This window comes from Pseudochaenichthys georgianus, chromosome 1, assembly GCF_902827115.2.
Source record: "Pseudochaenichthys georgianus chromosome 1, fPseGeo1.2, whole genome shotgun sequence".
NCBI classification, from domain to species: Eukaryota; Metazoa; Chordata; class Actinopteri; order Perciformes; family Channichthyidae; genus Pseudochaenichthys; species Pseudochaenichthys georgianus.
In genome coordinates, this window is record NC_047503.1 from 36,653,264 (window position 1) to 36,674,761 (window position 21,498).

A 21,498-nucleotide genomic window follows, 5' to 3' on the forward strand; every position below is an offset into this window, starting at 1 on the left:
AATCAATCAATGTTTATTTATATAGCCCAATATCACAAATGTTACATTTGTCTCAGTGGTCTTCACAGTGTGTAAAGAATATCAGTATGACAATACGACACCCTCTGTCCTTAGACCCTCACATCGTACAAGGAAAAACTTCCGGAGAAAACCCACAGTTTAAAGGGAACATGGGAGAAACCTCAGGGAGAGCAGCAGAGGAGGGATCCCTCTCCCAGGACGGACAGACGTGCAATAGATGCCGTGTGTAAATCGAAAAGATAATACATTTACAACATAGGTAGTCCAAATGTTTGGAAATGCATGTGTGTATAATAATAAGATGAATCCATGAGGATGTCAGCAATCTTGTGGGAGCCATCAGTGAAGTAGTTTGATGAGAGTCTGGCAGGACCGCAGAGACAGGTTCAGCCACGACTCGAAGTCCAGGACTCAGATCCAGTGCTGAAGACATTGACTATGGTTGTGAAAGGTTTTTGTCTTCATGGCGGGTCACATAGACGATTAATTGGCCTTTTTCTTTTTTAAAGGAAGAAATAGGGCAGCTTTACATCAATCAACACACTGTTTCTCAGCCAGCAGGGAGTTCCTGAACAATCAGACACTGTGTGTGTGTGTGTGTGTGTGTGTGTGTGTGTGTGTGTGTGTGTGTGTGTGTGTGTGTGTGTGTGTGTGTGTGTGTGTGTGTGTGTGTGTGTGTGTGTGTGTGTGTGTGTGTGTGTGTGTGTGTGTGTGTGTGCGCGCGTGCATGCGGCTGCTGTCCATTTGCACAAGTTGAGTAAGCTTATTAGCAGTACAACTGGTCAGAGGAGGAGATTGAGGTTAGTCTAACCCCTAATCCTTGTGGACCTTATGCTTATTACCAAGGAAAGCAAGCACGATCAAATCCTGGCTCCACCCCTCCAAGAAAGACACACGCACACACACAGACGTCGCGACAACCCACTTTCCCCCTGCATCCTTGTTTACTGCTTGGCTCGATCTCAACTCTCTCTTTCTCAGCAGGAGGGCAGAGAATAAGGAGGAGGAGGTGGTGAGCACTGTTGAGTAGCTTCACAGTCGTCATGACGATATCACACCCGTCCATCTTCAGAGCTATCTTCCCGTTGCCGCGGTGACCTGATCCCACTACATCTCCCCTCCTCTTTAGGATCCGGATTGGGCTGAAAGAGGACACGGATTTCCCCGGAGACAGCTTGTTGATGAGAAAACCGATCTCAAACACAGGGACGCGGAGCGGAGGACGGGAAAGTGAGCCGTGCTGGGAATGCTGTGGGAGTAACATCGGGAAGCGTTGCCTGGAAACAGCAGCATGCCAGTACAACAGATAACTGTGGTTCCGACCAAGGAAACAGCCAGCAATGGTAAAAGCTCTACTCGTTCAAAGGATAAAACGGAGGTAAGTGTTTGACCTCCTAACTTTGCTCCTGAGCCGTTAAGATGACAGAAAAAGCTTTGTGGATTCATATGTTTCTCTCTGTTTCATTTGAGGCTTTAAACCAGTGCAAAGTTATTCAGATTTGAATCTAGAGTTTGAAGATCCAGCTCTGTTTTGCTTGAAAGTAGAAGTCTTTTGATTGGTCCTTGAGTATTGATGACTGTAGAGGAGTTTGCATGTGTTAGTGTGTGTGTGTGTGTGTGTGTGTGTGTGTGTGTGTGTGTGTGTGTGTGTGTGTGTGTGTGTGTGTGTGGTGTGTGTGTGTGTGTGTGTGGTGTGTGTGTGTGTGTGTGTGTGTGTGTGTGCGTGTGCTCGCTGTGTATGTGTGTGTGTGTGTGTGTGTGTGTGTGTGTGTGTGTGTGTGTGTGTGTGTGTGTGTGTCACCAGTATCAGCTGACAGTTTTTTGAACTCACAGAGTCACTCAGGCATACAGTACATGCTTGCACTCAGCAACCTTTTATCACTGCTCCCTCACTTGGGGTTTCATGCTTTCAACTGCGTCTTCTGTCAGCCTGACATCACATCATCGCACCTCATTGAACATCATGAACCATCATAGAACATAATGATACATATGTAACATTGCATCACTTCACATCATGTTATGTTACATGCACAAGGCTACAAAGTCATTTTGTCTGAAAGCAGAGAGCATTCAAAGTAGTGTAGAGTATTTCTGAAAACTAAACCGTTTACAAATCGTGGTTGTAACTATATTGTTTTGTGATTATTCAGTCTTTTGATTCCAATAAGAATACATTTTTCTGTTGATAATGGCGTCACTGCAAACCTACTGAGGAACATATAGTCCCTGACGTCAGTAACTGTAGTAGAAAATTGTTTCACTTCCTCATTTTTGGCACCATTCTCATTTATTCACTAACCTGCAGTCATCACAACAGCGATATGAGTTTTAACTAGACATCTTCATGGGGCAAAAAACTTCCGCACAGACCTTCCATTATTTGAAAGCTGCGATCCGTTCCAATGCAGAACGGAGAAATGTCAAACCCGAAGACACAGACCTTATAAACACCAATTTCACAGCTGATTGCTATGAACAAAATGCTGAGGCTAATTTACAAGTTACCAAAACAAGTATTTGTGTCATACTTAATGTAACAGCAGTATATTCTTCTCAGTGCCTGGCTTCCACACATATTATCTATTCTCCTTGCCATGAAGTTGGTATAATACCACATGCTGTTAGTTTAAATCAGCAGGAGAGAGGTTGTGTTACATCTAATGACCATAACTTTTAATAATTGCTCTTTGTATTATAGCGATTGCTTGTTGCCACCAGTCCGACCTCTGACCTGAAAACACACACACACACACACACACACACACACACACACACACACACACACCACACACACACACACACACACACACACACACACACACACGCGCGCACACACACACACACACACACACACACACACACAGTGCTTCCATCAACTTGGCTATCAAAAATATTGCTAAACAGACCAAACAACCAGCGTATAAACATAATAAGCAGAAACTAACACACTGAATACGCTTATTGAATGATGCAGGTCTTGGGTTCGCATTTTCTTCTAATTAAACTCTTAATACAAATTGCATTTAACCAAGCCCAAATACAAAAGCAATAGTAATATAACATTTAATTTGATAGACCTGTATGTTGTCTTCTGCTTGTTTCAGCCCCACTTTTTGATATCCATTAACGTAGCTATTAAGAGCTGGTTTGCGAGCACACTAGTTGGTCCGTTAAACATCTTGGATGTGTAAAGATTCTACTGGAAATTCAAAAAACAGTTTATGAAGGAAAACGCATGGAAGTGTAACATTTAAAGGTGCGGTAGGTAATTCACTTCAGAAACACTTTTTGTTATATTCCATGGAATGCTCTTAACATCCCGATAGCAATGAATATATTAACTGCTTTGACAAAAAATCCATAAAAAAATGTCATCTGTGGAAGCCGTGGTACTGTAAAAAGCACGACCAATCATCTGAGCCCGGCTAAAATAACTGGATGGCCTACCTGCCTGTCAGCCTTCCATCTGTGCACAAACTTATCTCGTGCCCTCATTGGTCATGTGCGCGTCCGTGTGTGTTGGAGGAGGGGCTCTGTAAGGAAGTCTGAAGGAAGGGGCAGATTTTTTTCGGCTGCGTACTTTCAAATTCTAGCGCACTCGAGCTGGTTTCTCCATTCTTACCTACTCTACCTTTATAATGTATTGGATATTCTCTTTAAAGTCTTACCTAGGTGATGCAATCTTTAAATTACATCCTGTTATCTTCCAGAGTTTGAACAAAGCTGTCTCGTTCTTTATATTTGTTTCATATCATGGGGGATTTCTATATTTGATTTCTCTATTTATTTATATGCTCTTTTTGCTGGTTTGGGGTGGATAAAACTGTGTTGAAAAGATGTGATTCCCCTGGACCAATCAGAATGAAACAACTTGGAGTCAGAATGTGATGAGGACAGCTACTTGGTTGTTTTGGTTGTGTTGCCACAGAGACAACCACAACAACTCAACCCTGATGAAGCAGGTTAGCTATATTTAATGCTGATGGATTTATAATTTTGGATATTCTTCTTATTTTCCCTATCTTAAGGTTCTGTTAGACATGCCATAACCAAATATGATCTGTGCAGCTGCAGCTTCATGGTTGGTTGTCTACATGTAGCTGTAGGTGTTTTTTGATCCTGAGCCAGAGCACAGAAACAAAATATAGCCCTCGGTTAACGCTGCATCACTTAATACCCTGCGCAGAAACATGCACATGTCCACACAAAGACTCACCAAAGACTGTGCTGAGCATCAGATTCAGAGTGCTGGCAGAGGAGCAGGCGCTCAGGTAAGGGAGCGCAGGATGTGAACTCTGATGCTGCACTTCATCACCGCTGAAATCTGAGTTGAGGCTGGTACGAGGCTCCGGCAGGAAGGAGGCTGGTGCGAGGCTCCGGCAGGAAGGAGGCTGGTGCGAGGCTCCGGCAGGAAGGAGGCTGGTGCGAGGCTCCGGCAGGAAGGAGTTGTGTGTTTAGCTGTGATCCTGTGTGAAGTTAACTGTACTTGAAATCTAACTTCAGTTTTGGTGATTCTTAGGACTGTCAGGCGTATGATTCAGAACGCTTAGAATGATGCATTTCAGGTTCTCTTCCTGGGGTGAGGAGAATAATCTTTGGATTTGTGGCAGTCTGTATGGAGACTAACAGTCCAGTGTACAACTGTAAGAGCCTTTTAGGAATTCAAGATATTGGCTCGTAAGTTTATGGGAATAGATCATTTGCCTCTTTAAAAATGTATTATGTAGTCTGTCTGTGTACATGAGTCATAAGAGCGAAAGACATGTGGAATCTGAGTATGTGTACCATGCACTGTACACACACCAGTGTACAGTACACTCAGTGCTGTTTGAACAGACTCAAAGGGCTTCTCAGACAAAGGAAAGTAATGAGAATGGATGACAAAGCAAAGATAGCAAACAACATTCAAAGGGTGCTCGTGAGCAGGTGAACGATTTTTGTTGTTTATTTTATCTTCCGTTCAGAGGTTCATTATCATAGGTTAATAAAGACAATGATATTGAAAATGCTGAAGTAATTTGCAGTAATATTTTGACAATCAACCACAATCTATACTTGTTATCATTTCATTTCAAACCTTTATTTATACAGATAAATCCCATTGAGATCATTGATCTCTTTTTCAAGGGAGACCTGCTCAAGTAGTTCCACATGAAACATAAAAACATAAATAGAACAAGTTGTAGTTCAACACATTGATTTTCTGTCTGTGCTGTGTATAGATAGATAGATAAATAAAAACACAAGGCAATGTACATAAGAGAAATTAAGACACAAGATATATAAACAGTCCAAAATATTTCAGAAATAGAAATAAAATAGCATTACAAATGAAAAAAGTTAAATAATATACAATTAAATAAAATAAAAAGCTTTCTCTTGGAGGGCCCAGAAGAAAATAAAGAAAGAAAACAGAGGGAAATGTCTCTCAATACAGACAGCGCCATACACCTCTAGGGCAGTGTTTCTCAAACGTGTTCATACCAAGGACCACTTAACCAATAAAAAAACACTCGTGGACCACCTAACTCCACAAATATCCCAAAACACATCGTTTTTCTAGAACAGATTATAAATCGCCTGAAAATGGTACAAACAAGTAGCAACATGTGTGACGAAGGTGTTGCCCTGGGCTTTATCATGCAATATAAAGTGAAACTTAAGCTCGTTTCATTGCGGAGATATTCCCGCGAGAGTGTGGAAAACTTAAATGTATTTATTTATTTCAAATGGGAAATGTTACCAATATACTCACAGACCACTAGGGGGCGCTCACGGACCACCAGTGATCCGCGGACCACACTTTGAGAAGCACTGCTCTAGGGGGACAGAGGGAGTACTTTTGAATCTGTCATTGTGCCTTCATTGGAATGCACTGACATTTGAAAAACACTGTTGCTAGCTAAATGAGGAGACAGATATCAGTTTAACATCTTCAGTTGTGTTTATCTCAGCTTGGCACAAAGACTTCACGTTTGGGGAAAGTGCTACCCTAGCTCGGTCAAAGAATCTTCCAGCGATAGCTTCAAATTGTGGCGTGTTTTTTTACGAATCCTACATATTGGTGTCATAGCTAATATTCTCATCATCTCATCTAATTGTAATTCAAACACGTTATCGCCATCCTATTTCTAAAGAACAGCACTCTACACTACACTACACAACACATTACATTCTGTTGTTGTGAAATTAACATGTATGCCACGACTTAATAAATTCACATGGATTGTTTTTCAAAATCTCTCTGAATGCAGTTTTGGTCAGTTTAGTTTGGCAGAGATTAACACAAGGCACTTCTTTCCTCTGCCAACATAGCAGAATGAGCTTCTCGCAGTCAGACTTCTGTAAGCAAAGACATTGTTGAGCGTCCTGCAGTGTCATCAGCTCAAATGAGGGGGACAAATACCATTAAATAGGCTTTTATCTTTGATGGATCTTTTTTTACCTACATTTTTGGAGTAGTTATATCAGAATGGATCTCTTTTACGACTAAATTAATAACTGATGTGTCTTGTTAAACTACCAAACATTACAATCGCGCACTATGCCAAGTCCATGTCTCCTCTGTAATCTCACTTCCTGAGGAGGCTGCAGAGTGTGTGCCTTGCACTCCACACAGATCTACTGATTTAAACCTGGCTGTCAGCAAATCCTTTGATCAGATTAGACCAAGCACTCTTCCACTGTCAAAGTCTCTTTTATTTCACTGACTGTACATACAACTGTGTCTGTGTGTGGGTTGGTTCAGGCAAACTCTGCTCTGTTCTTCATATTTCAAGTAAAATATATTTAAAGAAGCCACCCACATGTGACGTTGCTAACATCAACTTTGAACTCGGTGTATATCCTGTAAGATACGTAAAGCATATAACTTCATACAGCTGAGCTCACCAATTGCGTTAAACCACGTATAATGTATTTTATTCAAAAATGGTACAAACAGACCTCTAACATGTATAGCATGTAAGCAGGCATATTCATTCATGACATTGCTGCGAAACTACAGTATCGGGACGCAATATATTTTCATGTCCAAAATATTTAAGTATATAATTGACTTAAAAAAATAAATGCCATTTCTCTCTTTATGTCAAAAATAAAACAACAACCAACAAGTACACCTCTCCATTCTTCTTAAAAGCTATTGATTTTATACAAAGTCAGAGCTCACATCCAACCTTTCCTAAAGTCCCTTTTCTGGTTGCTTCTCCATGTAGAATATCTTTTAAGAACCTTTAATTCGTGTTCAAATGACTCATGGATTAGCGCCGGAATTCCTGTCGGACATGCTTGCTCCACCTAGATCCCTCAGGTCCGCTGACACTTGCCCTTTAATTATTCCCAGGATGACGACAAAGATATACTGGGAGGCAGCAATTAGTGTCCATGCCACTCACCTGCAAAGAGAGCGTAGAGCATCACAATCTGTAATTACCTTTAGACGATATATAGATTATACAATCGAATATCTGTTTAATTTTCACTCTATTTGATGTCTTACTTAATTTTCCAGTGGCAGGTCATCCTTCGTGTCTCCATCACAAGGTCAAACCTATATGTAATGCACTTTTCCGACAGAAACATTACTAAGTTAGCTATGGATGAAAGCCAACTGAAAGAAGTGATGTTGGTCATTTGATTTGAAAAGAAAATCAGACATTTTTCAAGTAAGATTTCTTGTTGCAATCTGGTAGTGTCTAATTATAACTGTCCCAATAGTAAGTATAGAGTCAACATTCTCTTTTTAGACATCTGCCAAGAGATTCTAGCATTTTAGAGCCAAAGAATCTCTAGATAGGACACTGCTTCCTATGATGGAGATAAATGATCTGGTCTGTTGTACAGGCAGATTGTGATATATATACAACTATGTAACTTTTGCGTTAATGTGACTTTTTTTTCAGATTTGTGTTCTACTGAATTTCCCAAAACCTGACATTTCTCTTAGGTTATTTAATCTATTATTTATTTTAAATGTTTTGTACAGAAGATCTTGTTTTGTTCACGGTGTATCCTCACTCTCAGTACTTAGTAACTCCTACACAGAATCGCCCTCTGGTAACTTGTGTAAGAAGCTGCAGGCGGGAAACGAGGTCACAACAGTCTGAGGGTTGAGTTCAAGGTCTGGCCATTGAGTTGGGCAAACGGCGCTCTGGGAAGTTCTAGAAAACGTGCTATGAGTTTGCTATAAATAGACACATGGCATGCAGAGCAGCATTGTATCCACTTAGAGAAGGAGGAGCAGGTAATAGGATTGGTTGTCTTTAGCCCAGGTCAGAATGAAATAACAAGGACACGAGGCAACGCATAACTCCTGACGCGGGATTTTTAACCAATCAACGCGCAGCCAGTTAACTCAGAATAACGATGGATTCTCCTGAACATGTATTATTAGGTTAATTTAATTACAATGTTTTCCTTGTTTTAATTGCAGATTAAGAGCATTAGCGTGTCCAATTTCCTATATTTAGCTACTGCAACACAAAGCATAAGGAATCGCCCCCAGTGTCTGCTTTCTGCTCTTTAAATGAGGACATTTTTAGATTGTCTGTCTCCTATAAATCATTACAGCTTTGCATCATAACATACATTTTCCATATTTGTATATACTAAACTATGAATCAATGTCATAATAGTAATAACCTACAGCAAGTCATGATGTCATGATTGAGCTCTTACCCTGAAGTGAGGGAAATATTGTGTAAATGTATTATCAATGGATTACCTAGTGTTTTGTGCTAGATAAATCACTGATTCAAACACTTTGTGCTTTAATGACCAACATCTCCTGTTCTCTAATGATTTTCCGTCTCGCCCTCTCCCTGCAGGGGAGGAAGGCCCCCGGCCGCTCAGGGAGTCGATCCAGCAACATCTCCAAGGTAACGGCTGAATATCAGGGAGCTTAAAGAGCCAATGTCACGGTTCAAAGGGTGGAAAGCGTTGTTAACCCAAGCATAGTCTAATGTGAAAGATTGTGCTCGTATCCCTTATATCCACACACTGTTGTATGACTCATGCGACAATACATGATGCTTTGATATTTGTTGTTATTAGCTATGACCCAAATTACATTGTGTAATGTGGAAGAGTTACTCAAAGTAATACAAAGTTATAAACCTGCATAGAATCATCACTTTAATTCAACACAACACTTGCTCTGAAAAACCAAAGACAACATAAATCTCTACATAGCTAATATGTAAGCAGTACTTTATATGTTAGCTTGTTAGCTTATTTTGGGTTCCAAACAATTGTTGCAGCATCATTTATATTTATGGATTATCAATATTTTTGATTATGTAATCGCTACAAAGTCTGATAAGATGTTGTGATCACCTGATGATATTTGATTTAAGTTGTTATGATTTCCTAGCAGGAAGTTAATCTGCAACCACTTGTTTTAGGCCAGCAACTCCACAGCAGGACCAGCTACAGCCTCAAGGACATCGATCACCCCGTCCTCTCAGGACATTTGCAGGTGAGCCAGCTTTCTCTTTAAGTTTACCCAGAATTACAGAATGTGGACAACAAAAGCTCCAGCCACAATTCTCTCTGTGACATTAAGCCGCACATTTTACAGCTTCATCTCCACTGATAGGAAGACTGATTAAGCACGGGCCTCAGCACCCAGGTGGCGTTAACACAATTAAAATGGATGCCAAACACCAATGGTGTAAAGCACAATCATTAAAGGGAAGATGGCTGATGGCAGAAATGTGATTCAGCTTATTATATCCACTGGTGGTTGGTTGTCCTGTCGAGAGGCTCTGTCCTGTGGTTAAAAGCAGAGAGGACACTCTGTTTATAGCAGTGTGGACACGTGATGTATGTGAGTGTGTGAATCTCCATCTGTTACATAGCATCCTGAAATGATTCCATATTCATTATTTCTTATTCTGATTAACCAGCCTGGTGATCATTTTTTTTCACTTAATTATTCAGTTGTACATCATGTCCCACTGTTCTGTATCTTAGGAGTTCTTTTTATATACCAACGCCGGCAGGTGGGGGTTTCTAGGAACACCTAATTTAATGTTCTTTATTTTAATTAGACACATATTTCAAATCTAGACGTATCCTTTCTCTACATTGACTTGAGCTCGATCTCACCACAGTTCAGATATATGAATTGAGATTCAGCAGAATAATAGAAATACTCTCTGCGAGTGGAATCCTAAAAAATGCAGATATAGTTAGTTATATCTGCCCAGGTATGGAGAGTCCAACCTTCAGGCACTTACAGTGGACTGAAAGCTCAAGGTTTCTAGGAATATGATATTCAGGATCGCTAGGAAATGTCACTGTAAACTTTTAAAGAAAGCTGCAAAACATTTTGACAGTATGGTCTGTGTTTTTTTCACAGTAACAGAGATTCTGGAAAAAGCTGTTTTAAATATTTCCCCCCCCAAAGAGTAAATCAAATTCCCCTCCATTGCATTGGGTTAAAAAGTGACATTTAGACCAGGGCATATAAGGACAAAACGGTGTGCCGTGCTAAGTAGTTGCTAACTCATAAACTACTGTATGTCTTTTGTCATTTGGGTGAACGGACCTTTTCAGAGTAGCTGTTTAGTTAATGTCGCCACACTTCATGTCATTTTACGTTCACATTATTCTTTTACACATCTTCATCTCTCTGTTTGTCTCGTGTGTGTGTGTGTGTGTGTGTGCGTGCGTGTGCATGCGTGTTCAGCTCTAGCCAGCTGACCTGTGTAGAGGAGGATGTCTCTGAGTCTCAGAAACCTGAGAAGCCCACCCACAGCTCTGTGATGAGCGTCACCAACACGACTCTGGGCTCGGCCGCTCCGGCCCAGAAGAAGCAGGTGAAGCGCCGCCACCGCCGCAAGAAGAGCAGCTGCTCCCCCGACTTGGTGGAAACCATCGGCAAACCGGAGCACAGCGAGCACAGCCTCAGCGCTGACCACAGCGAGCTCGGGGAGAAGAGGGAGCGGACGGCCAAGACCCGGAGAGAGCTCCCCCCTCGCCTCCGCACCGCAGGGGGCCCGCCCTCTGACTCCACCTCCGAGGAGGAGGCAGGGCAAGAGGACCGCAGCTGGAGCAAAGAGAAAGCCCGAAGAGTGAGGCGCCGCAGCGGAAGCAGCCGGGAGAGGGATGGAGCCAACGAGGGGAAAGAAGAAGAAGACAAGGTGATGGAGCTGCAGTCAGTGTGCTCGGATGAAGGGAAGGAGAGCCTGCCGCTGGTGGAGGAGAGCGCCGGGCTGAAGAAACGCAGCAGGAGCAGCCGGGCCTCCGTGAAGAGGGACGAGCACGCCTCACAGAGAGGAGGCTCACAGAGCAGGGAGAAGGAGAAGAGCTCCAAGTCAGACTCCTCCTCACTGTCCGCGGACGGAGAGGAGCTCATCAACAAGAGATACCAGGAGAAAGGGGCAGGGGGGGGCGACATGTCAGTGCCCACAGCTCAGAATCACTGTTCTATGAACGGAAGCACACAGGCGCAGTACTCTGACGACTCTGATACGGATGTCTGCAGGTGAGTGGGTTGTTGTGAGGCTTATTTCAGTGTTGGTGTGTCCACGTATCATCCATCAATATCACTTTCATAATTGAAGGTCATGGTCCAAAAAGGGAACTTCTCTTGGTCAGGGAGACAGTAGATACCCCAAAAGTGTAATCCATTCATGTCATTTCATGATTAGAAGATGCCAAATAAGTGTAAGGGGGTATGATAAGAAAATACTCAAGGGAAGTAAAAGTACCTCAAATTTGTAGAATATCCGACTTGCTTATGTGTGAGTACTTAATGTTTATTTTCTCTGTGTGTGTGTGTGTGTGTGTGTGTGTGTGTGTGTGTGTGTGTGTGTGTGTGTGTGTGTGTGTGTGTGTGTGTGTGTGTGTGTGTGTGTGTGTGTGTGTGTGTGTGTGTGTGTGTGTGTAGGATCTGCCACTGTGAGGGGGATGACGAGTGCACCTTAATAACGCCTTGTCGGTGCACGGGGAGTCTGAGTTTCGTGCACCAGTTCTGTCTCAACCAGTGGATCAGGTCCTCGGACACTCGCTGCTGTGAACTTTGCAAGTTTGACTTCGTCATGGATATGACGCTCAAACCTTTGTGCATGGTAGGCAGTCACACTCATATACTCCATTCACAGCTATGAACTGAGATCTATTGTCAGGCTGCAATAATGAAAATATTTCTCTCTCCCTCTTCTAAAAACTCTCCCGCATCCCTCCTTCTTCCAGTGGGAGAGGCTAAACATGTCAACGGCCGAGAGGAGGAAGATCCTCTTCTCGGTGTTCTTTCACCTGCTAGCAGTAACGTGTATTCTGCTATCAGTCTTCGTTCTGGTCACGAGAACCTCAGAAGAGATCAAAATTGGGAGGAACGGTGAGTTCTCAACCCCCCCCCCCCCCTTCCCAGAGACACGCAGAGTTATAGTGTTATGGTCTAAGGCAAAGGGGACCATGGGGAGTTTTGGATTTGACCTCTACAAGCATTTGCAAACTTTACATTGTATAAAATGCATTGTTTACATCAGCTTGCCATGTTCTTGTCCTTTAAAAATCTAAAGTTTGATTTGTCACATGGTCACGAGAAGCTGCGGAGACATGCAGTGTACAATAAAGAAAAACAAATTATTCAGAATCAGAAATACTTTTTTCATTCCTCTGGGAAATTTGGGGTCCGACAGTTTTCCCATTACTAAAATAAAAATATAAACAAGTAGAAAAGACAAACTAAATGTGAATGAGTATGTCTTTTATGTGTCTCATATTACAATATATATACTATGACTACATACAAGTCATTTCGTGTTATTATATACAAATAATATAATGATTAACCGCGCAGCAGCACTCCTTGTGGTCAAAACTCCACAGCGTACCTTCAACTTTTCCCCTGTAGATCGTTACAGACTGTGACTCTGGTGATCCAGTGTAGTCACTCAGTGTTTTTAGCTTTTTCTAAATCTAGAAAAGTGTGTATTATTTAATGTATGCCTCTCATATGCATGTTGGGTTTGACACATCTTCAATGTTCTTGAATATTATTATTAATTTATTTACAAATGACAAATTAAGCTTGGAAATACTAGTTTTTGTAATGTGAGGAGTATATAACATGTAAATACACTTTATTTTAAGATAATTGGATAATCCTTTTCTTTAAGTAAGCAGGTAGTTCAGTTTTCACTTGGACAGGTCACATGATAGTTGTTAAATCCTGATGATCACAAACACTTAAATCTTATTTCAGTTTGTCGCAGTGAGAATAGGTCCCTTTGAGGTTTTGTTTGTTGATTGATGATTGTTGATGTTGTAGTTTGTGGTGCTGTGATTATAGCGTAACACTACCATCCTTTTCATATAGTAGGACCTCGTGTTAGTTCATATAGATGCAGTATTTTTAAAATAACTTAATATCAAATAAAGTGGCAATAGACAAGTTTTAATTTTTGTTTCAATCAAAAATTATAAAAGTAAATATCAGTTGCACAATGTACTGTCTGCAGAATAATGACACCATTGTTGCTACACTGGTTCCCTTCAAGCCTCACTTTCCCGCTGCACTTCTGTCCTACTCTTTTCCAATAAAAGCATCCAGCCCCTAGCTCCAAAAGTCTTCATCATCGCTCATTCATTTTCATAAAGCCTGGTTCGTGTCGGCTGCAGCGAGGGAGAGACTGCACATTGCCAGAGGAGGAGACCCTCAAAGGGTAGCTTTGTAAATGGTTTACAGTAAAACACATTTGAATGTATTCTTGCTTTTGGCATGATTGTCTGTAATAATCACTGAGTTTGTGGCTGGTAGTCGGCTCTCAAATAAAAAGTTGTCTTGCTTACAGCGAGGAGAGGGAGGTGTTTAAAAGTTCTCTATTTCCACTTTAATAAGCCTAATATATATAATGAGTGTATATAATAAATAATAGCATAGAAATGTATATTCATAGGTCACAGAAATAAAAAAATGACACTCACTCTTGATTGCAGAGGAATTATGGAGAGTTTCTCTATTGAAGTACTACACATTCATGCCAGGTGGTAAGCACAGCTCTGCACACAGCACCATCATCACTAGCACCATCATGATCCATCCCACAGCCTGCCTGTTGGCTAACAGCTGGTGTGTGTGTGTGTGTGTGTGTGTGTGTGTGTGTGTGTGTGTGTGTGTGTGTGTGTGTGTGTGTGTGTGTGTGTGTGTGTGTGTGTGTGTGTGTGTGTGTGTGTGTGTCCTCAGGTGTGCTCGAGTGGCCCTTCTGGACGAAGCTGATCTTGGTGGCTATCGGCCTCACAGGCGGCCTCATCTTCATGTACATCCAGTGTAAAGTCTACCTGCAGCTGTGGCGCCGCCTCAAGGCCTTCAACCGCATCATCACGGTGCAGAACTACCCTGAGAAGGACGTGCACCACCCTCCGCCCCGACACAGCACCCTGACCAACGGCAGGCAGGGGACGGTGGAGGTCCCCATCAGCCCGGCCCCAGAGGCTCAGCAGTCGGACTCTGAGATGTCGGTGGAGGATGCGGTGGCGCCGGCACAAAACCCCGTCTGACCAAATCTGCCCACGCTCACAAAGAGCCCAGAATCACACGCTGCTCATCACACACGGTGAGCAGTGCGTGGTTTTTAGACCTCAGCGATGTTCATTTCTGCTCCGTGATGACTGATCTGGAGCCAGGGACTGATTTCATCTCCACTGAAAAGCTAAAGGGACGCGGATGTGCAAAGTAACAAAGAGAAGAGTAGGTGAGAAGATGTGAAGGAAAATAAAGCCACCTGCGAGAGATTCCGTAAAGACTTCAGTTGCTGTGATATTTTGAGATTTATTCCTGTATGCACTTTACTGCACTGACATGATTTAAAGGTGAGTTCACCCTGAGGATGCTATTAAAGGTCTCAGTATTCTTCAAACAAACCAACTTCTGTATGTACCCTACTGCTTAGAAAAGGGAGCTCCATTCAGCGGTGAGTGCGACTACAAACACAAATCACAAAAGCTAGATTTCTCTCTGACAGACATTAACGGCATTAGACATGATATTTTTAGGCACATGTGAAAGCCGCTTGAGATGCCGAGGATAATCCGACCAGGGCTTTGTTTGAAGCATACTGATGCCTTAACTCTCTTTCAGGACTTCAGACACCAAAGAGTCAAGATGCGATAAGTAGAATATATTGTCTAAACAGTATGTAAAGCTCAGTGTTAAAATCTGAAGATGTAATGTTTTTGAAAAAGCTGATTTGAGTTATTATCAGAGGCCAGGTTTGAAGATTTCCTAATTAGCTAATCTCAAGTAGCCCAGTTGTTGATGATTGTGTTTTTGCACTCTGCCGCATTTAGACTTAACACACAGTGTGAGTCAGTAACAAGTATACACAGAAAGAGGTGAATGTTGTTCACACCTACAGGTTTGATTTGTTTTTTAATCTGTCAGGTCACAGAAAATAACATGTTCTCTGTCTTATAGCAACCACAACATAAAGAGCACTCAACATCTTTGTCAAAACCTTTTTTCTATCTCTGATTGGATAAAATGGCAGTATTCAGGTTGCATACAACTCATATGTGTTTGTGCAATAAACAATGAATGTAGAACCCCTCACAGGCTGCTGTGGAGTTACTGAGCATTGAAGAAGTGATACAAGATTAGTTTTCCATTTTGAAGTCTGGCACCACCTTCTGGACAGTGGTGGAGCAGCAGCCGTCTGATGTTCAGCCCTGCAGTCAGTTATCCCGTGAGGACGACCTAAGATTTGAGCTACAGTCCATTACCAAAATGTTCAGAGTAAGTCCGACATCAGCACATCCTCATCTAGCTGGTCATCATCCAAATCATCTTCATCATCCTTATTATCATCATCATCATCTGCGTCTTCAGGTTTATCATCTTCTTCATTCTTTGTCTCCAAGTCTTTTTTGAACACCTTTCGCAGTTTGATATTTGGAAGTTTCTTCACGTCACCAGTCCACTCCCTAATCAATGAAATAACACGTCATCAAACTTTGAGGTTTATGAATGATCACGTGCTTAAAGTCACAATTCTATTAAAGAAAATAATAAATAAATGTCAAACTAAACGAAAAAGAAATTCTATAATCTGCCCATACGTAAATACTTTGAATTAACATTTTAAATTTGTTTTTTGTATGATCGGGTTTGTCAAACTGCTAAACTGGATCGCCATGGCTGCTTTTCAAAAACATACATTGTAATAAACAGAAAATAAAATATGTTATTTTCTACCCACTCACCTGAATGTTTTAAGGTTCTTAGCATTTATGATGTCTGGGATCTCTGAAAAAGACAAAATAGGATCATGGAGGACTTTCCAACACTGGAAGTGAGCATGTACTTGTATATGAAAGCTTACACATCTTCCGGCACAGACCAAAAACTCATCTCTTTCGACTACACTTCGAGCAATAAAATGACTAACAAAGCACTTATATACTAATAAAGGGCTGGCTTATCTAAAGCCAGTTGAGTAGCACTTGAAATGTTTTTGCTCTATGAAACCTGATGTACTTATATGATTCTGTTTTCTTCAAGTTTGTATCTTCTTGGTCGAATGCACTTATTGTAAGTCGCTTTGGATAAAAGCTTCAGCTAAATGCAATGTAATGTATATCATACGAGTGTATATATATATATATATTAATGCTGTCAAAATTATCGCGTTAATGGCGGCAATTAATTTTTTGAATTAATTGCGAAAAAAATTATTTAACGCAATCAAGATAACGGCGTGGTGTTGTTGCAGGAAGTCCCGACGGAGAATACTTTTGCGGTAGTACATCTCTATATACATCAATACAACATTATGTGTTGATAGAAATCAAGACGTAATGAATTAAGACCCCACGGTTTGATGATTGATAGGTGTGTGGGCTGTCTTTCATTTTGACACACAGAACAATGTTATAATAAACATACATACATACTGCATTTTAAATGGATATATCCGCCTTCTTTCATTTATCTTTCCATTCCCACAACAATATACATAAAGAAATGGCATATTTTGGACATAGTTCGAATGGTGATTAATCATGATTAATTAATTTTTAAGCTGTGATTAATCTGATTAAAATGTTTAATCGTTTGACAGCCCTAATATATATATATATATATATATATATATATATATATACACACATTGACATTATATGTACTCACCGAACCCGACGTTCTTGTACTGCTCCAGCTCTCGCTCCATGGTTTGTTTGACGACAGCTTCCCTGGCGCCATGGAGACGACCCTGCCGACCTTTGATGCCGTTCACCAGCTCAATTTGCTCCAGTTCAGGTTCAAACCTCTGGAGGTACCTGCGCACACGCACACACACACAAAATCATATGGTTACAGATGCGTCTTTCTTTGTTTTACGTGTCAATATTGGTATTTATTTTAAACTTGAAAAGACAGGTGGCAAAAACTAAATCAACATAAATCACAAATGTCTGACCTCTCAACAATGTAACAGGCATCTTTTTTGGTGAACGCCGTCTTTTCTGTATCCAAATTCTCCTGAAACCACATCAGCTTCTCACCTGAGAGTTGAGAGACAAATAAAAACAATAAAATGAGTGTTTGATAGAGAGCATTTTTTTCTTGTATGTGAAAAATTCAAATAACTAATATACATTCATAATACATTTTACATGATATGAATGATTCACATGCATACCTATGCCGCTCAGACGTGTTGCTTTGTCTTTATTCGATCTGCAGAATCAGAAGACAAACAATATAACATTGAGATTGATTAAAAATTAACATTGTTTTGATACTTGGATGTAGGTGGAGGTATGAGAGGATTTTGCAATAATGCTCAAAAGTATTAATTAGTGTTTTTTTAATAGATTTGATAATGAAAAGAAATAAGTTAAAAACAAGTGATGGTTATCGGTGATGGAAGTTTACCAAGTAGAATTGAGTACCTTCATTTAAATGTTACCTTTCACTCCACTACAGTTCAGATATTTGTAATGGTTTCCTATACTTAATGAATCTCTAGCTTACTGATGCAGTAGAGATTAATTGTTCAAACAACCAACAGTATAAACAGTGATTAAAATCCGCGGTGCGCCCACAAATAGAATCAAATTCTGTGGGAAACACTGTATTGGCATATATCAGCAATCTTTAGGTAGTATAAACAGCACCAGAAGTCATGAGTGTTCAAATATAAGTTAATGACAGTGGTGTAAATTACATTTACTCAAGTACTGTACTTAAGAACAATTTTGAGGTACTTTACCTGAGTATTTCAATGTTGTGCTACTTTGTACTTCTACTCTACTAGGTAGAAAATCGTGCACTTGTACTCCACTACATTTATTTTATATAATTTAGTTACTTTACAGATTTGGATTCATTATTTGAAATATAATCAACACTTCAGTTACACCTGTATTGAATTCACTGCAGTATACACAGTAAATACAATCAGCTGCACCTTTACTAGCTTTGATAACACATTAATGCATCGATCATTATAATCAAAACACATCATATATATTATTCAAAAATGGGCCAATCTGCATAATGAGTACTTTTACTCTTGGTACTTTAAGTAGATTTTGATGCGAATACTTTTGTACTTTTACTTGAGAAACATAAGAGGTACTTTATTGATCCGAATTTGGGACATTTTTACGTAAATGTTGATTGCAGGACTTACTTGTAACAGTATTCCTACTATCTGGTTATTCTACTTTTACTCAAGTACAATATCTGAGTACGTCTCCCACCTCTATTTATTGAGCTGCAGCTGTAAATATGTCATTGTTATGCTCTCACCTATTCTTCTTTTTCAGTCTGATTTCTTCTCCGGCCAGGTAAGCAGCTTTCCGGCTGTACGGGTGACAAACCTTCTCCGGAGCCTTTCCATTTCCTTTATTAGGCTTCGGCTGAAACACAACAATAAATAACTTGTTAGCTGCCAATCTAAATAACTACAAGAGTTCATATTACAATTACAGAAATTACAAACCAGTCTTACCATTGTATCTATTCGAAAACACGTGTAGATGCCCCTGTGTTGACAGTCGGACCGGAAGTGGTCCGTCTTCAAATTTCTTCCGGATGTGTTGCGGTGAGAAAAGGTTCCGGATTTCGAAGATTTTCACACAGGTTTAACAAGGAGGTAACGTGGATCAAGGATGCTTTTTCCTGAATTATTAATTCAGTTTATCGTCAATATGAGGGCAAGGATATGCCAAACACAATGTGATGTTGCTATGCCATTGATAAAACGTATGCATTTGAAATTAGACTAAGAACATAGCAGTGGTACACCAAGACGAGAGTAACTGTGTGCTAAAACATTTTATCTTTGCAGAGTCATTTTGTTAATTCATTTCTATGTTTGTCGATAATATAAGTTGGATTTTTAGACACCAGGGACTTTTAAAAGTATGCTTTTCCATAGTATGTGTGTTGAAATGTGTTTACCTGTTTGTATGTCAGAGAAAAATCTTGTTTGCATCCCATGTGTGTTACTCGTAGAGGACGGTAGCTTACCTGGTGAACAACAGGCCCTCAAGATCTCAAGCATACCTTTTTGAGAAGATTACCAAACCTGAGAAGAGCAAGAACAGGTATGTGCTCACTCAGTCTGACTCTCACCTGTCTATCTGTGTGATAAATGTGATAGGTGTTATGTCAAATGTGAGTTCAGTTTCTGGTTTTGCATCTGTAAAAGAGTTGTTGCCCTACCATTTCTACCATAAAACAACGCCGCAAATTAACGTAATTATAGACAAACATACATTTTATTAAAACATCTCTTCATTAAAATGTGTTTAACAAACTAGATATGAGACAAATGAAAATCAAACAGACCAAGAAAACACAACACAAGTAAGTCCAGTTCAAGCTGCCTCAGAGAGACCAGTTGAGACCAGTCAGGCTTCAGGCTCTGTGCGGTTGTTACTGAGATGAGATACGAGGAGAGGAACAATCCCTAGTGTGCTCTTTCTGAAATTATTATTTGAGGATGCATCATGTGCATTTCAACTTGTTATCAGCTAGTTGTTTCATAATATGCTAAAAACTCAAAGCAAGAACATTCTCATTTTGGTTTGGAAGAACTTGACTGCCCTGCTAAGAGCCCAGACCGTCACACTTGATCAGACACGATCAATTCAATTATTTTTGCGTAACATCAGGGCCCGAGCTCCCTCATGCTCTTGATGGTCTAAATGCTCTGAAAGGAAGAAAAATCCCTGCAGATGTTTGTCCAGATGTCAATGTACTTTTGGCAATAACAGGTGTCCACACCTTCCTTTGGTGCAACAGGATGTTTCATGAGCATCTGTGGTGAGCTCAACTATAACAAAACAAGAAGAAGGCACCCTATAAGCAGTACCTGATATTTTCCGTATGAAAGAAGTACCCAAAACTTGTACTAAAATACTATATATAATATGGACACACTACTAAAACCTTATCTCTGTTACAGCATCTGATCACCATGACATTTGGTACACACATTTATCAGAAGCATTTGTCATATGTCATATAGCACCAACATTAAATCACATTTTATACTCAGCCAATATTTTTGTTTATGTCAAAATACCTACAAAAGTAATGACATTTAAATCTCAGCTGTACTTTGTGTTTAATTAAAAAAAAATCTATAGATATTATACACATTTTTCAAATTAGTTTATTGAGTTGTTTTAATTAAATTTGATATATAAAATTAGATTCAAATGTGTTATTTTGAAAAATATAGTTTTTATTTCTATATTACAATGTTATGATGTTTACAAAACATTTTATAACATTTCCTCACATAATAGTTGAGTGTCGTACGTGCATTGGTTTCTAAAATTCAAATTGTTACATTTGAATAGTTTTTGTCTTTCTGTTGTGTTCACCGTCTGAACTTGTTCTTTCTTTTTTTCAGTCGTGTGTGAGGCGTGTGAACTGTGTGACTGGTTTCACCTCCTGGCTCAGTTTGAGTCATCGTTGCCAAATGGGCTCCTGGAGATACCCTACGAAAGCAGAGGGAATTACCAACGAGCAGGCTCTAAATACTGTAATTTGCCAGGTGTTTAAACGTATATTTGTACAAGATACAGTCAGTATTTAGATTTTAAAATGGTGGCTGAGTTTGATGATGGGTGGCTTCCAAGCCCCTGGCTGTTTCTCTGATCCCATTGAATGATGGTCTCTGATATGTAGTTCCATTTCATTTAATGGGAAGTGACCTGTGTTCTTCTTGAGAAATGTGCGTTATTAGTCAGCAGCACAGCCTGATATTTCCTTTGTAAGATCACAACACATTGCCTAACTGTCTTTTTGTTTATGAGAACTGTCAGCCAGTATTCAGAGGAAGTGTCAAACATGGTTTTTAATGCCGTTTGAGATGATCATTGTCACAGTTGATTGGAAACTCAAACCCCTGCCATCGTGTTGAAACCTGCTACCACCTGTTTCTGCTGTTCAGTGAAGAAAACACTGGAGAGACTTTTAAAGTAGACCAGCAGCTTTTATCCACA

The 21,498-nt window shown here is 40.3% G+C and overlaps 2 protein-coding genes and 1 long non-coding RNA gene across 4 annotated transcripts; 2 read left to right on the forward strand and 1 right to left on the reverse strand.

The window, feature by feature from the left end:
• Positions 1-900: 900 nt before the first annotated feature.
• Positions 901-15,584, forward strand: marchf1 (membrane-associated ring finger (C3HC4) 1). 2 transcript variants are annotated; one of them, XM_034085887.2, is made up of 8 exons: positions 901-1,399; positions 8,853-8,903; positions 9,429-9,502; positions 10,718-11,515; positions 11,921-12,101; positions 12,226-12,370; positions 13,975-14,025; positions 14,222-15,584. In XM_034085887.2, exons 1-8 carry the CDS (start codon positions 1,313-1,315, stop codon positions 14,533-14,535), a joined length of 1,701 nt encoding a protein of 566 aa, XP_033941778.1. In that variant the 5' UTR covers positions 901-1,312; the 3' UTR covers positions 14,536-15,584. The 2 variants fall into 2 exon arrangements, with proteins under 2 accessions (XP_033941778.1, XP_033941785.1); XM_034085894.2 differs by lacking the exon at positions 13,975-14,025.
• On the reverse strand, positions 15,375-19,110 carry tma16 (translation machinery associated 16 homolog). Its single transcript, XM_034085903.1, has 7 exons — positions 18,990-19,110; positions 18,788-18,897; positions 17,673-17,710; positions 17,451-17,535; positions 17,162-17,310; positions 16,237-16,279; positions 15,375-15,957 (listed from the first exon to the last, which is right to left on the reverse strand). The coding sequence occupies exons 1-7, from the start codon at positions 18,990-18,992 to the stop codon at positions 15,765-15,767; spliced, it is 621 nt and encodes a 206-aa protein (XP_033941794.1). The 5' UTR covers positions 18,993-19,110; the 3' UTR covers positions 15,375-15,764.
• Positions 19,088-21,108, forward strand: LOC117448612 (uncharacterized). Its single transcript, XR_004552350.2, has 3 exons — positions 19,088-19,133; positions 19,496-19,587; positions 20,904-21,108. It is a non-coding gene; the product is annotated as an uncharacterized lncRNA (long non-coding RNA).
• The last annotated feature ends 390 nt before the right edge of the window (positions 21,109-21,498 follow it).

Coding starts and splice junctions, on each gene's coding strand:
- marchf1 (XM_034085887.2), top strand. CDS start 1,313: ATGCCAGTACAACAGATAACTGTGGTTCCGACCAAGGAAACAGCCAGC. Junction 12,102..12,225: donor CGCTCAAACCTTTGTGCATG/GTAGGCAGTCAC, acceptor TCCTTCTTCCAG/TGGGAGAGGCTAAACATGTC. Junction 12,371..13,974: donor GATCAAAATTGGGAGGAACG/GTGAGTTCTCAA, acceptor TCTTGATTGCAG/AGGAATTATGGAGAGTTTCT.
- tma16 (XM_034085903.1), bottom strand. Junction 17,711..18,787: donor AGACTGAAAAAGAAGAATAG/GTGAGAGCATAA, acceptor CTGATTCTGCAG/ATCGAATAAAGACAAAGCAA. Junction 16,280..17,161: donor GTACAAGAACGTCGGGTTCG/GTGAGTACATAT, acceptor TGTCTTTTTCAG/AGATCCCAGACATCATAAAT.